At 33.7% G+C, this 15,815-nt stretch overlaps 2 protein-coding genes across 1 annotated transcript; both read right to left on the bottom strand.

Annotated features, from left to right (window-relative positions):
- Positions 1-15,815, bottom strand: part of LOC135743807 (uncharacterized) — a 112,841-nt gene that overhangs the window by 3,096 nt on the left and 93,930 nt on the right.
- LOC135743806 (uncharacterized) lies at positions 96-5,272 on the bottom strand. Its single transcript, XM_065261669.1, has 3 exons — positions 5,206-5,272; positions 3,573-3,796; positions 96-3,354 (listed from the first exon to the last, which is right to left on the bottom strand). The coding sequence occupies exons 2-3, from the start codon at positions 3,646-3,648 to the stop codon at positions 2,039-2,041; spliced, it is 1,392 nt and encodes a 463-aa protein (XP_065117741.1). The 5' UTR covers positions 3,649-3,796; positions 5,206-5,272; the 3' UTR covers positions 96-2,038.

Here is a 15,815-nt window from a genome sequence, read left to right as displayed (position 1 = left end):
ACAGTCTCCAAGAAGCAAAATAAAAGTCCCAATTTCAATTTATTTTCAAAATTTTCAATTTGTTTTCAAACTATTAATAGTTACAATTACTCCACTAGGTCTGAAATATATTTTGTAGGTTTTAATCGCCTGGAACACACTACATACATTATGTTACATGTTAAACAATGACATAACGTACATGTGAACACAAAAGAAGATATTTGGATAAATGATGGTAAGCACATAGTTGAAGGTACTCATTGACTTCCATGGTATTTGTTTCTCCTACTATGAAAGTCAATGGGTACCGTCAACTGTCAAAAGTAACCATCATTTATCAACATATCTTCTTTTGTGTTTAACAGAATGTGGAAATTCATACAGGTTTATACCAACATGAGGGTGAATAAATGATTCCGAATTTTCAATTTTGGATGAACACTGTTAAAAGTCTAAAAAATACCCATTTTTTATAGAAAAAATTGTTTTAGATTAATAGCTGCTGTTCACTACACTCTAAAAAATTCTTGGTTAATTTCAACCCAGCATTGGGATAAAAAGGGACAAACCCCCCAAAAATTGATATTTGACATCACCACACGGAGATCAAAATAAAAGTCTCTTTATTTAATCTAAAAGACAACATATTCAATTGTAAAAATCACACATCATCATAAACTATCCTCTACAAATAATGAAGTACACACAAAAGGTGACTTTTTTTGGTCAAATTAAAATACTTTCTGCAAGTAAAAGATAGATATTGATCTCAGCTGATTACCCTAAAATGAATTCTCCCACAATAAAAACAGCATTTCCGAATTACAAACTTCACCACTAATGCACTGAAATGAATCTTTTGGGAGCGAGTACATCTTATGGTTAATGTGGATTTCACATCATGTGCCTAAAATTGATCTCAATGCATTCACTCTTTGCAGACAGCGCTTTTCTCTGTGATCCTGTAAATTAATTGTCTGAAACAATATGAGGTTTTCTCCAGTATGGATCAATTAAGGGGTGTCCCAGAATAGTCGAAGATTCAAATCTCACAGTCAAATCATGGCAGATGTGTTATGAAATCTGATCATTTAATTTAGTCTGTATAAGGGTGGACATTATCTGTTTTCACATATAACAGCTTTCTTTCAATATATATTATACCGCCTATTATGATAATGCTATGAAAAAATATGTAAAAAGCAACTTTCAATAATTATTTTTAACTTGCGTCCATAAATCCAACAACCCTGTGACAGGGCTACACATACATGATAAGAAGTTTCCAGGTTAATAAACCATTGCTTTCATTATTTTAATATAGATCATTCAGGGTTATCTGATTTAACTATTTGTGGTTTGTGTTTTGTTCCCCTGACCTTCAAGCATTTTGTTAGACAAATTCGATCTACACCTTATTACTTGATTCTGACATTATTTTATTTATTTATTATAAAGGTCAATTCTGCTCTAATTTAAGTCTGTACATTTTGGATTGCTTTTCATGGTATCGATTTTGCGCTGTCGGCACATGCAATTTAACCGAATGCGCTAGGTACTCTGCGTGTCATATTTAAGATCATACTTAGGAGTTCATCAAACTAAGTATATATTTTTTCCACAGGTATAACATATTTAAAATGGGGTGGTTATGTTGTGAAACGTTGAACTATAAAACAGGATGGCGATGTTTCACACAAAATTTCGATGATCACACAAAAAATGTTCATTAAGAGCCCTATACTTATGCCTGACATGATTGTCTCTCTTGTGATTTAATATTATGGTAATTTTATGTTAACGAATGTTTATAGACATCCTTTCATTTTAACACAAAAAAAAAGATAAAAATGCATCGTCAGTTTTGCTCACTTTATCATAAAAGTTGTTTCTGTGTGCTGCATGTGAAAGAAAATAAAAAAGTAACCCATTTGTTGACTACTTGGTCTGATCCCCCTCCCAACCCATGGACACACACATAGATGATTTGACTATAGAAAGATTTGACAATTCTGATTTAAATGTAAATTCTTAGTCGGGGACACCCCTAGATCAATTAGTCCCGCTCCAGGTCTCCCACTCCAGGTGTCTCACAGCTAATTGCCTTTTTGTTTGAGTGAAACATCAGATGAACTTTGAGACTTCGTGACTGTGCGTAACTCTTATCACACAGATGGCACGAGAAAGGCTTCTCACCTGTATGAATTCGTATGTGATACTGAAGATGTACACGTTGTTTAAAACTCTTATCACACTGAGGGCATGTGAAAGGTTTCTCTCCAGTGTGAACACGTATGTGATTCTCTAGATTTGCATTTGTTGTGAAACTCTTCACACAATGAGGACAGGTGTAAAGCCTATCACCACTGTGAATCCTCATGTGAATATTAAAGGTTCCCTTTTGTTTAAAACTCTTTCCACATTGAGGGCAAGAGAAAGTTTTGTGGTCAGTGTGACTTATTATTTGTGTTTTCAGAGACTTACATTTGTAAACATTTCCACACACAGGGCAGGTGCATGTCTTTTCTCCATTAAAATTTCTTTTTAGTGAAAAACACTTACCACACTGCGGACATGCAAAAAGTCTCTCATTTGTATGAGTTACTATATGTCCCTGAAGGTATTGTTTACATGTGAAAGTCTTTTCACAATGAGGACAGGCGTATGGCCTTTCTCCAGTGTGAGTCCTTATGTGAGCGTCAAGATTTTTTTTCTGTAAAAAACCCTTATCACACTGAGGGCAGGTGAAGCGCCTCTCATCTCCGTGACTTAATAAATGTCTCCCAAGATCCCTTTCACATATGTAAGTCTTTTCACACTGAGGGCAGCTAAACGGCCTTTCTCCAGTGTGAGTCTTTATGTGATAATCAAGAGTTCGTTTTCGTGAAAAAGACCTATCACACTGAAGGCAAGTGAAGCGCCTCTCACCAGTGTGACTAAATAAATGTTCATTGAGATGCCATTTACGTCTGTACATCTTTTCACAATGAGGACAAGCGTATGGCCTTTCAGTAGAGTGAGTCTTTATATGGATATTAAGATTTTTTTTCCGTTCAAAACACTTATCACACTGAGGGCAGGTGAAAGGCCTCTCGACAGTGTCACTTACTAAATGTCCCACAAGGTGCTTTTCACACTGAGTTGTTTCTCCTGTGTGAGTCTTTATGTCAACATTTGAATGTCCTTTTCGTTGTAAAGTCTTACCATAAGGATGGCATGCAAAATAGATTTTGTCTTCTGGTCTTTCTTCAAGTGAATCCTCATCAGTCTGTGAACAACCGAAAGAGTTTTCTTCACTTATAAAATTGTGGTGCTGATCTTCATCCTCCATTTCATTTTGTTGTTGATCTTCTTCTTTCATTCCCATTAGACCTATAATGAACAAATTACCATAAAATTAAATTAAGAAACATAAAAAAAAAAGAAAAACCTCAATTTATTCTCAAAATGCAATAAACGATGTTTGTGATGGTTGGTCTATCAAAATTAAATTCCAAATTCCTCATTATAATATTGTACAGCTTTAATGACTTTTAAACCAGAGTCAATAATGTTATGCTCTTTATAATTCATTACGATGAAACACAAACCTCTTTGTTGTTGAGTATGTTGAGGTGTTATTGTGAATGATTCAGGATCAGTCTCCTCTTTAACACACTCCATCATTACAACAGTGGATCAGAATAGTAGAGTAGTTGAATGTGTTGTGACAGCAGCTGCTTGTTTGACTTCTTCACAGTATTTATAGATGAACTGATGTGATAGTGACTTCATTGAAGATTGTCTCATTTAAGATTGTTTCTTCAGCATCTACCTGTGAAGATATACAAATGACCAAAGTTATAATTTAACAATTCAAAATACACCAAATGCTTGACTCAGGCTGTGAAAACACAACTAAATTAATTTGTCTTAGTTTTCCATATAAAATAATTCTACATAATGTAAAGAAAAGTCTGTCAAAATATAACCTTGATATCTTCTTGTATATCCACCTTATCTTTGAGCTCCTTTGTTTAAGACTTCCGGTGAGCCACTAAATCTAATGCTAGTCGTATTGAGAGGGACACGAGTCTGACATTTTGACTGGCTTTTAATGTTTATTATGAAATCCAGGAAGTACGGCATAATTTCTGCAGTTAGAAATTGGCAAAATAGTTGTTACAAACGTTGTAAATCTCTACAAAACATTGGTTTTTAATATAATCACCGCACAAAAGCAGAATGTTTATGTGGCTCACGTGCACCCACAATCTGTATCCACACATCCATGAAATAAAACTATGCTGATAAAAATATGCAGATTTAGCTGGTTTATTTATTCTGCTACTATTATTATAAAAATGCGATTACAGTAGAGAATATATACGACATAATCTGCTTAGCTAAGGTTTATAATAGGTCTTAATGTGTTTGTGCGTACTTTTATTATGTTTAAAATGAAAAGGCAAATCATTTAAAAAAATAGGAAATAATTTCAAAAGCTCATGTCTCCATCTAGTGCTAAGAAGCTATGTATTAGTATTAGTGCCTAATGTTATTATAACATTAGAATAACGTTAGGAAAAAAATAACGTTCTTTCCCATAAAGAAAACTTTCCTGGCTAACCAAAAACAAACATTAAAAAAACGTTAGGGGAACGTTTTTAGAACCAAAAACTAACTTAGAAAACGTTTGGGGAACCAAAAATTGTTAGCTGGGCTAGTGGAGTGGATAGAAAACGTTAGCAGATGCCCAAATATAAAGTGTCCAGATACATACGTATATTAGTATAGTGCGACAAAACGCAACAACCAGACCTTTTGATGCTGGGAAAACGTTTTTATAAACTTTCTGAGTTGAGAAACAAAGTGCATTTGTAACTGTATTTCTCACAGTACAAGTTATGACCCTGATCCATTTTACTAGTAGCAACAGCAATTTTCCATCTGCTATGTTAAAAAACTGTATATAAAAAAAAAAAGAGGAGCATGTATATTTCTTAAGATCCCATCAACAGATTTGAAATAAATAAATACCTTAATGGCTTGTGAAGTAAATCTCCTTGACTTGAGAAAATGTTTGCTTTAGTGGAACAACTTTCAGTACTTTAATAATCCAAAGAATTTAACTTTACATTACAGTATAACTTAAAGTAATATTTAAACCAAAGTTCCAATCATATTTAAGTTACTGTAGTACATTTGTTAAAGAATAAAGATATATTTTATCGTTTTATTTACCTCACACAAACACCTCAATCGTTCCTCAACCGACAAGCGAGCTGCAGCGCACCGCTGATGACGTCACCGCACGAGAGATTCTAATAAGCAAAGTAAAAGTCCCCTTTTCAGAATCCGTGAAATGCAAGGAAATCATGCATCAAGAAATGTTTTTAATATTTTATATAAAAAAAACATTTATTCATTTTATATTTAAAATATTAAGAAAATAGCCTTTAAAGTTGTCAAAATGAAATCCTTAGTAACTGCATCCACTTACAAAATTAAGTTTTATAAATATTTACGGTGAAATTGACAAAATATCTTTATGGAACACGATCTTTACTTAATATCCTAATGACTTTTTGGCACTAAAGAAAATTTACAATTTTGACCCTTACAATATCATATCCATGATTAAACTGTTGTTACAATTATTTAATAAATTACCTTTAATGAGTGAAAATAATAGTACTGATACACTGATAGGAAAAAAGAATAAATCCTAAAAACAGTTTACATTTTATTGCATTTATCAAAAGTAAATTACAATACATTACATTTCATCAGAATGTGTGTATATAGGATTGAACCCATAACCTTTTGAGTTACAGGAACAAATTTCACCACTTCATGTAATCCATTCAAATGAATACCTTTTGGAGTAATTCAATCGTGAGGTTTATCTTCATTTCACATCATGTGTTTGGACCTGAAGACTGAAGTTGATCTTGGTTTACTCTTTACAGACAGCGCTTTTCTCTGTTTTATCAGCGTCACAGACTCAATAAAACTCTCTCCACAATGTGAGCACTTTTAGGTTTTTTTCACAGAATGGACAGACTGCAGATGATATTTGAGATTTCGTCCCCATGTGTAACTCGTATCACACAGATGGCACGAGTAAGGTTTCTCTCCAGTATGAATTCGTATGTGACACTGAAGATGTCCTCGTTGTTTAAAACTCTTGTCACACTGAGGGCACCTGTAAGGTTTCTCTCCAGTGTGAACTCGTATGTGACTCTCTAAATGTGCTTTTGATGTGAAAAACTTCCCACAATGAGGACAGGTGTAAGTCCTATCCCCACTGTGACTTCTCATATGAATATTAAAGGTATTTCTTTTTATAAAACTCTTTCCACATTGAGGGCAAATGAAAGGCGTTTCATCAGTGTGAATTATTTTATGTTCTTTCAGAGACTTTTTAAATTTGTAAGTCTTTGTACAATGAAGACAGGCGTATGGTCTTTCTCCATTATGAGTCTTTATGTGAGCATCAAGATTTATTTTTTGTAAAAAACCCATATCACACAGAGGGCATGCAAAGGTCCTCTCATCAGTGTGACTTAATAAATGATCCTTAAGTTGGCTTTTACTTGAGCAAGTCTGTTCACACTGACGACAGGCGTGTAGCATTTTTCCTGTGTGAGTTTTTATGTGAACATTTAAATGTTCTTTCTGTGCGCAACTAAAGGAATTTTCTTCACTTTTGAAATTGTGATGGTGATGTTCATTCTTCATTTCATTTTGTTGTTGACCTTCCTCTTTCACTCCCATTAGCCCTAAAACAAACAAATTAACATGAAATTAAATGAACGATAATGAAACATCAATCTAATCTCAGTTAAAATTCAGTCATTTAAATTGTAAACACTAGTAGTGCTTTGAAACAGTTTTCTGGGGCATTTCTTGAAAAGAGTCTTTCACCTGACCTGTAAAAATTAAAGCTTTGATCACTTTAAATATTTTCTAAAGCTGGGGATGTTCAAACATTTTAACAAACAAATCATGAATCAACAAAAACTTTTATACTACAATTTCTTCTAAATGTTTGCAATAATGTAAGAACAACTTAGACCACAAGTATGCAATAATCATGAAGAAGGAAAAAGAGGAAAAAATACACACAAATTTGTGTGTATGCATACTTAGTGAATAAAACCCAATGTTTCATCCAGGTTTTGTTATCATGAATGTGAATATGTATTACGAAAAATTTGTGAAATTTGCTGTCTCCAGGCTGTTTCAATTGGCATTTTATCGATAAAATGGTGTGCATGATGATGTCACGAACAACGAAAACGAATTGTCGCATAAGTTTTGGTGTATCGCAAAAATATCTGAGCATTCAGACATTTTGTTAAAATCTGATTGCTGTCATTTTAATTTTACAATTTTTTTTTACAAGGTTTTCATGAGTCCATTTGGAACGGAAAAAACGATGTCCAACCAGAGTTGGATTAGATCTAAAGCTATTAGACAAAAGCTCAGCTGGAATCAGGTAAGGTCTAATATTTGTGGCCTCGGGTCTCTGGTTATTTAAAATAAATGTGCTTATTTACCTAAGGGACCCAATTATGAGCAGAAAACTTGAATATTTAGTCAAATAAACCTTAAAGGCGGAGTCCATGATCTCTGAAAGCCAATGCTGACATTTAAAATATCAGCTAAACAAACACACCCCTAACCCAAAAGAATCTGGATCTTTTTTTGATAGACCCGCCCCACACATACAACGATGTCAAGTATGTAGACATGCCCCTTACTGCTAAAAGATTTGTCATTTTATTATTTTTATGTTGCCACAAAGGTTTTTCTAAAAAAAAAGCTTTGGATGAAAGCATGGCTTATGTAGGAATTTTCATTAACCACCAGATGGTGAAGTACAGCACTGTGTCAAACCAGAGACAAAAACTTTATGCTCTTTATTAGTCATTAAGATAAAACACAAACCTCTTTGTTGTTGAGTATGTTGAGGTGTTATTGTGAATGATTCAGGATCAGTCTCCTCTTTAACACACTCCATCATTACAACAGTGGTTCAGAATAGTAGTTGAATGTGTTGTGACAGCAGCTGCTTGTTTGACTTCTTCACAGTATTTATAGATGAACTGATGGGATAGTGACTTCACTGAAGATTGTCTCATTTAAGATTGTTTCATCAGCATCTACAGGAACAGACCTGTGAAGATATACAAATGACCAAATATATTATTTAACAATTCAAAATAAGTCAAATGCTTGACCCAGTCTGTGAAAACACAACTAAAGTAATTTTTCTGAGTTTTCTATACAAAATCATTCTACATAATGTAAAGAAAAGTCTGTCAAAATATAACGTTGATATCTTTATCTATATCCACCTTATCTTTGAGCTCCTTTGTCTAAGACCACTAAGATAGAATATATACGACATACACTGCTTATTAGTTAATTTTTATAATAGTTCTTAATGTGTTTGCGCATACTTTTGTTATGTTTAAAATAAAATAAAAAAATTTAAAATAGGAAATAATTTCAAAAGCTCATGTGTCCATCTAGAGCTAGGAAGCGATGTAATAATATTTTTATAAAACAAAAACAATACTGAATACATGTAATAGTTTAATATGTTTATTATGGTTTGTTCAAATAACTTGCGTGTTGAATGAGAAAGATGGATCGTGTGAAGCTTGATTTGTCGCCATAAAAATTCAAAGAAGTTGATAAAAAATTGCTGTTTAAAAAAACTCAGATTAGAGAGAAAGTTTGAACATCTTAATCCTCCCAATGGGTCAGATGTGGAGGTGTAGTAAATATTTAAATGTTTAAATCATGTTTCATGCGTCCTCCCACAACACTTTTTCTACCATCCGGCTATTGAAACGGACGTCTCGCACAAAGAAGGTAAATACATCACAATACTTACTTTCACCTTCAAAAATGAGGTGGATATTGACTGAGTAAGATCATGTCAAAGATTGAACTTGCTCCCAATATCATCATTAAATTATGAGACTTTAAGGTTTTCACAGGCAGGGTTACATTCAATTTTAAACCAATTGCAAGATATCTTTATAGATGTGTTTCCTATTTGTGGGCATACAAATTTGGACAATACAAATATCACGTTCATACAATGTCTGAGAATTTTCAAATTGAGAAACAAAGTACTTGTAACTGTATTTCTCACAGTACAAGTATGACCCTGATCCATTTTACTAGCAACAGCAATTTTCCATCTGCTATGTTAAAAAAGAGGAGCACGAGTATGTCTTAAAATGACAGAAAGATAAAAAAATACTTTAATGGCTTGTGTGTAAAATAAATGCTTTAGTAAAACAACTCTCAGTAACTGTTCCTTTAATAATACAATAAAATATTACTTTATATTACAGTATAACGTAAAGTAATATTGTAATAATATTTAAACAAAGTTTCAATCATATTTAAGTTACTGTAGTACATTTGTTAAAACATAAAGACATATTTGTATCGTTTTATTTACCTCAATCAAACACCTCAACCGACAGGCGAGCTGGAGCGCACCTCTGATGACGTCACCGCACGACAGATTCTAAGAAGCAAAGTAAAAGTCCCCTTTTCAAAATTCGCGAAATGCAAGGAAATTAATGCACCAAAAGATGTCATCTTCGACATCAAAGAAATTATAAAATCATGAATGTATGGGTAAAATAAATATATACAAGGTTAAATATCCCCCATTTGTCAAACGATTACAACACATTTTTCCAAAAATAACACTGCATCTTAATAATGAATAACGTTTACATAATAAAATAAATTAATTACACTTTATGAAAACTATCACAAAAAGATTGGGAAATAAAGTTTAGCTTAAAATACTGAAAAAAAATATTTTCAACATCACATCTTTTATTTTTTATATTTTATAAAAAATATTTATTCATTTTATATTGAAAATATTAAGAAAATAGCCTTTAAAGTTGTCAAAATTAAATCCTTAGTAACAGCATCCACTCACAAAAATAAAGTTTTACTATATTAACAGTGAAATTTACAAAATATTTTTATTGGAACATGATCTTTACTTAATATCCTAATGATTTTTGACATAAAAGAAAATGTAAAATTTTGACCCTTACAATGCATTGTTGCTTGGCTATTGTTACAAATATATAGATGGTTTTGTGGTCCATGGTCACATATTTCCTTTTTGCTTGTACACTATACATACAGTTAAAAGTACATCATATCCATGATTAAACTGTTGTTACTATCATTTAATAAATTACCTTTAATGAGTGAAAATAATAGTACTGATACACTGACAGGAAAAAGTATAAATCCTAAAAAAAAGTTTACATTTTATTGCACTGTTATCAAAAGTAAATTACTATACGTTTTATCAGAATGTTTGTTTCTAGGATTGAACCCATAACCTTTTGCACTGTTAACACAATGCTCTACAAGTTCAGATACAGGAACAAATTTCACCACTCCATGTAATGCATTTAAATTAATATATTTTGGAGTCAATCGTGAGGTTTATCTTTATTTCACATCATGTGCTTGGACTTGAAGACTCAAGTTGATCTTTGTTAACTCTTTACAAACAGCTCTTTTTTCTATGAATCTACAGCTCTGTAATCGTCTGAAACTTCTCCAACAAGAATGACAGCAGTGCAGCTTCTCTCCAGTATACAGTCACTTGTGTTTTATCAGCGTCACAGACTCAATAAAACTCTTACACAATGTGAACACCTTTAGGGGTTTTCTTCAGAATGGGAAGACAGCAGATGATGTTTGAGACTTTGTGCCCATGTGTAACTCGTATCACACAGATGGCACGAGTAAGGTTTCTCTCCAGTATGAATTCGTATGTGACTCTCTAAATGTGCTTTTGATGTGAAAATCTTCCCACAATGAGGACAGGTGTAAGTCCTATCCCCACTGTGACTTCTCATGTGAATATTAAGGGTTTTTCTTTTTGTAAAACTCTTTGCACATTGACCGCAAAAGAAAGGCGTTTGATCAGTGTGACTTAATTTATGTTCTATCAGAGACTTTTTACATTTGTAAGTCTTTGCACACTGAAGACAGGCGTGTGACATTTCTACAATGTGAGTCTTTATGTGAGCATTAAGATTTCTTTTTTGTAAAAAACCCATATCACACTGAGGGCAGGTGAAGGGCCATTCACCAGTGTGAGTAACTAAATGATCCTTAAGTTGGCTTTTACTTGAGCAAGTCTGTTCACACTGAGGACAGGCGTGTAGCATTTTTCCTGTGTGAGTTTTTATGTGAACATTTAAATGTTCTTTCCGTTCGCAACTGAAGGACTTTTCTTCACTTATGGAATTGTGATGGTGATGTTCATTCTTCATCTCATTTTGTTGTTGACCTTCCTCTTTCACTCCCATTAGCCCTAAAACGAACAAATTAACATGAAATTAAATGAACGATAATGAAACCTCAATTTAATCTCAGTTAAAATTTAGTCACAGCTTTTAAACAGTGTTCTGGAGCATTGCTTGAAATGAGGCTGTCACGTGGCCTGTGGAAATTCAAGCTTTGATCACTAAATATTTTCTAAACCTTGGGATGTAATCAGGGCCGCCTTAACCTAATGTGAGGCCCTGGGGCTGAGAGGTTTTGGAGGCCCCCCATACCCTCAATTTATAGTCTTATTAAAAAAAAAGTGTAATATCTAGGTAATCTACATCACAAAATGCATTAGTTTCTTTCAATACATCCAACAGTGAGTTTTCCCTCAATGACCCAGAAACCACCATAATATCACTAATTTAACATATCACTGAGCCACTTGAGCATAAACACAAGACAGTTTATTTAACAACCACACACAGCAACTTATGGTGAAAATAAAACCAAAATGTGTGAGAGTATATATGTTTATAAGCTTTATATCTATATAGTTTTTGGAATATACAAATTTGCAGAAAATTGCCACTCACTCACTAAATGCTCAGCACAGTTTTAAAAATATAAGAAGTTAAAGTTAGTTTTAAAGTGAAAATGCATTAATGATAACAAAAGATAAGTCTTATAGACAGAATCTTGTTTTTTAATCAGTTATTTATTTTGTAGGCTATTGAAGATATAGTATGCATTGTATTTAGTATTTATGCATACTACGCATGTAAAACTAACACATATGAATATTTACAAAACAGAACAGAAGGGAACATACATGTATATAAGATCTTTAGATAAGGAGATTATAAATATAAATGGTGCGATCAGGGGATGATCATTAGAGATGGTCTTGTCGCGCTTTGACTTGCACATTTACCGTTGCGTCTTTCTTAACCAACAGATGTGTACTGTGAGCTAACATCGCGTCAAACTACATCGCAACAGCTGCGCACGCGTCACTGATATAAACGCGAGTAAAATTAAACTTTATAACAACGAACAGCATTAATATGTTCGGGTACTCTTTTCTTTATTTGGCAGCACAGTATCTTGCGCACAGTTGGAGAGACTTCTGCATGCCAGAGACTCAGCTGCATGAGCACCGAGAGCGAGCGCGCACGCGAAAGAGAGAGAGACCTCAGCACCTCAGTGCTTATTATGAAATTTCAGAAATTACTCTTTCATTTGTTGGTGGATTATTTCCCGTTTCTCTGTCACACTCAGTCTAACATGTAGGAATGCCAAGTTGAAAACGCGCACATTACGCGGAATAGAAAAATCTGTTACGTCTGATATTTTATTTCACGGTAAGTTACCACGGACCAGTCAGCACCCATGTAACGTGCAGTTAGAGTGATTGACAGATAACCTGACGAGTTACAAAAAAATATGAACGTGAACTTGGGAGGCCCCTGAACTTGAGAGGCCCCTGGGCTTCAGCCCAGGTAAGCCCGTGCATTAAGGCGGCCTTGGATGTAATTAATAAACAAGTACAGCAGAAAAAAAATGTAATTTAATTTCTATTTATGTAACCAATACGTGCACCCCTGGCTATTTTTATTTTAATGTATTTTTACAATAGAACGAAATGTTAAATAAAATAAAACCGTGCTTTATTGTATTTATTACTAAATGAAATATGATATAAAACTGTACTGCATTCCAATCCTAATTTTTGTTAATTTTAGCTATTGTGTTATGCGATTTTGTCATTGTATTATTTTTATGTTGCCACAAAGGGTAATAAAAAATAATATTTAACCTCTTTATCATTCATTAAAATTAGACACAAACCTCTTTGTTGTTGAGGTGTTATTGTGAATGATTCAGGATCAGTCTCCTCTTTAACACACTCCATCATTACAACAGTGGATCAGAATAGTAGAGTAGTTGAATGTGTTGTGACAGCAGCTGCTTGTTTGACTTCTTCACAGTATTTATAGATGAACTGGTGTGATAGTGACTTCACTGAAGATTGTGTCATTTAAGATTGTTTCTTCAGCATCTACCTGTGAAGATATACAAATGGCCAAAGTTATTCAATCAGTACGCCACAGTAAAGTAATTTACTGTGATTTGCTATTTAAATATAATATAAACTTGATATTTTTAATAATGATTGAGGAAAATCATGTCAAAGATTGAAGAAGTTGTCTTCATAGTTGAGTTTTCTATTTGTAGGCATGAAAAATAGACATTGCAAATACAAATCACATGTTCGTTTACAAAAACATACAATGTCTGACAATTTGTAACTGTATTGTTTTCATGTCAAGTTATGATCCTGATCAATTTTAGCAACAGCAATTATCCATCTGCTATGTGAAAGAACTGTATGGAAAAGAGAAGCATGAATATTCCTTAAAATTCATGGACAAAAAACATATTTAAAAAAACACACATACATTAATAGCTTGAAAAGTAAATTATCTCTTCACCATTTAATAAATGTTTGCTATAACAACTCTCAAGAGTATTAATTTATTTTATTACAGTATAACTTTAATATGATTGAAACAATGTTAAATATTATAATTTGAAGCACATAAAAAAATCAAGCCACATTTTATAGGTTTGATTCACCTCATACAAACACCACAATCTTCCCTTAATAATCGACAGACGAGCTGAAGCGCAAATATGATGACGTCACCGTACTGCCAGCTCCAAAGTAGCAAAATAAAAGTCCCATTTTCAATCTATTTTCAAAATTCGTGAAATGCAAATAAATTAATGAACTATCATCGAAATAAAATAGTCAAAAAATGAATGTATAGGCAAAATAAATATATTCAAGGCGTAATATCTCTCAAATGATTACAATATAGACTCCAACATTTTAAAATCCCCCTGTAATTGATCATTTTATCACTTAAAACTCATCTTTAAACATCATATTAGCACATGTAAAAGTTTTCCTGTCACAGTAATTTCTTCATGTTTTTTAAAGCTTTATTATAACTCTACACCCTTGTCTCATTTAGTATGCACGGATCTATTAATAATATACTTGGTCGGTGTCCAGTCATAGCTGGGGGCGTAGCGTGAGGTGAAGTTGATGTGAGGGAAAACAATCCCTTCTCCCTTATTGTGAAATCATGGTTTGGCCTACATAAAATCACTTCTGCAGTTCGACAATACAAGGTACATATACGGTGCCATTTTGGGTCAGAATGTCTGTACAGTATCTGTGACTGGAAAAACGACCCAACAGAATGGCGAGAGGTGTCGTTTTCTGACATTTTTGTTACCCGATTGGGCTAAGTTTACAAAGCATGTCTTAATGCAATCATCCGACTCTGTAAGCATTGTACAAAAATCTATGCTCACAAATAGAAATTACAAGAAGTTATGAAGAAGGGAATAATCCAATGAATGCAGAAGAGTTGTGTCTATAGATGTTTCTTTTAAAGGATTCAGTGAAAAAACATTTACATTTTAATGTATTTGGCTGAACACATTTATCTAAAGTAAGTTACAATACATTAAAGCTATACATTTAACTATATATATTTTATCTGCATTTGTGTGATCGTCTGAAACTTCTCCAACATGAATGACAGCGGTGCAGCTTCTCTTCAGTATACAGTCACTTGTGTTTTATCAGCGTCACAGACTCAATAAAACTCTTTACACAATGTGAGCACTTTTAGGGGTTTTCTCCAGTATGGATCTTCTGGTGCTGCTCCAGCTCTTTGGGTCCCTGAAACAAATTTCCACACACAGAGCAGTTGACACCCGTGTGCCTCTTCTGGTGCTCTTGAACTCTTTTGAGCGTTAGAAAACTCTTCCCACAAACAGAACACAAATACGAACTCTCATCTGAATGAGTCTTTAGGTGCTCGTTTAGCAGAGCTGTCGAAACAAACTTCTTATCGCACTGATCGCAGCTTAACGCCCCCTCATTCGAGTGAACAAGCTCATGATATCTGAGATTTCGTCTATGTGCGTAACACCTACCACACAGATGGCACGAGTAAGGCTTCTCACCTGTATGAATTCGTATGTGATACTTAAGAGCACCACGTTGCTTAAAACTCTTGTCACACTGTGGGCACCTGAAAGGTTTCTCTCCAGTGTGAACTCGTATGTGACTCTCTAGATTTGATTTACACGAGAAACTCTTTTCACAATGAGGACAGATGTAAGACTCAATACGATTGTGACTTCTCTTGTGAAGATTAAGACTTCTTTTTAGTGAAAAACCCTTACTACACTGTGGGCATGCGAAAGGTCTCTTATGAGTTAATATATGTAACTTTAGGGAGCGTTTAGATACGCAAGTAATTTCACAATGAGGACAGGCGTATGGCCTTTCTCCAGTGTGAGTCTTTATGTGCATATCAAAATTTATTTTTCGTAAAAAACCCTTATCACACTGAGGGCAGGTATAGGTCCACTCACCCGTGTGAATCACTAAATGTTCATTAAGGTGTCCTTTAAGTCTGTAA

Source organism: Paramisgurnus dabryanus, chromosome 2 (assembly GCF_030506205.2).
Source record: "Paramisgurnus dabryanus chromosome 2, PD_genome_1.1, whole genome shotgun sequence".
Taxonomy (NCBI): domain Eukaryota; kingdom Metazoa; phylum Chordata; class Actinopteri; order Cypriniformes; family Cobitidae; genus Paramisgurnus; species Paramisgurnus dabryanus.
The sequence above is the reverse complement of the archived record's forward strand: the minus strand, read 5'-3'. Positions and strand labels throughout refer to the sequence as shown.

Bases quoted from the DNA above. Each gene is read 5' to 3' on its own strand.
- LOC135743806 (XM_065261669.1), bottom strand. From the start codon at position 3,648: ATGATGGAGTGTGTTAAAGAGGAGACTGATCCTGAATCATTCACAATA. The intron at 3,355-3,572 runs GTTTGTGTTTCA...TGTTCATTATAG, and splicing joins ACATACTCAACAACAAAGAG to GTCTAATGGGAATGAAAGAA.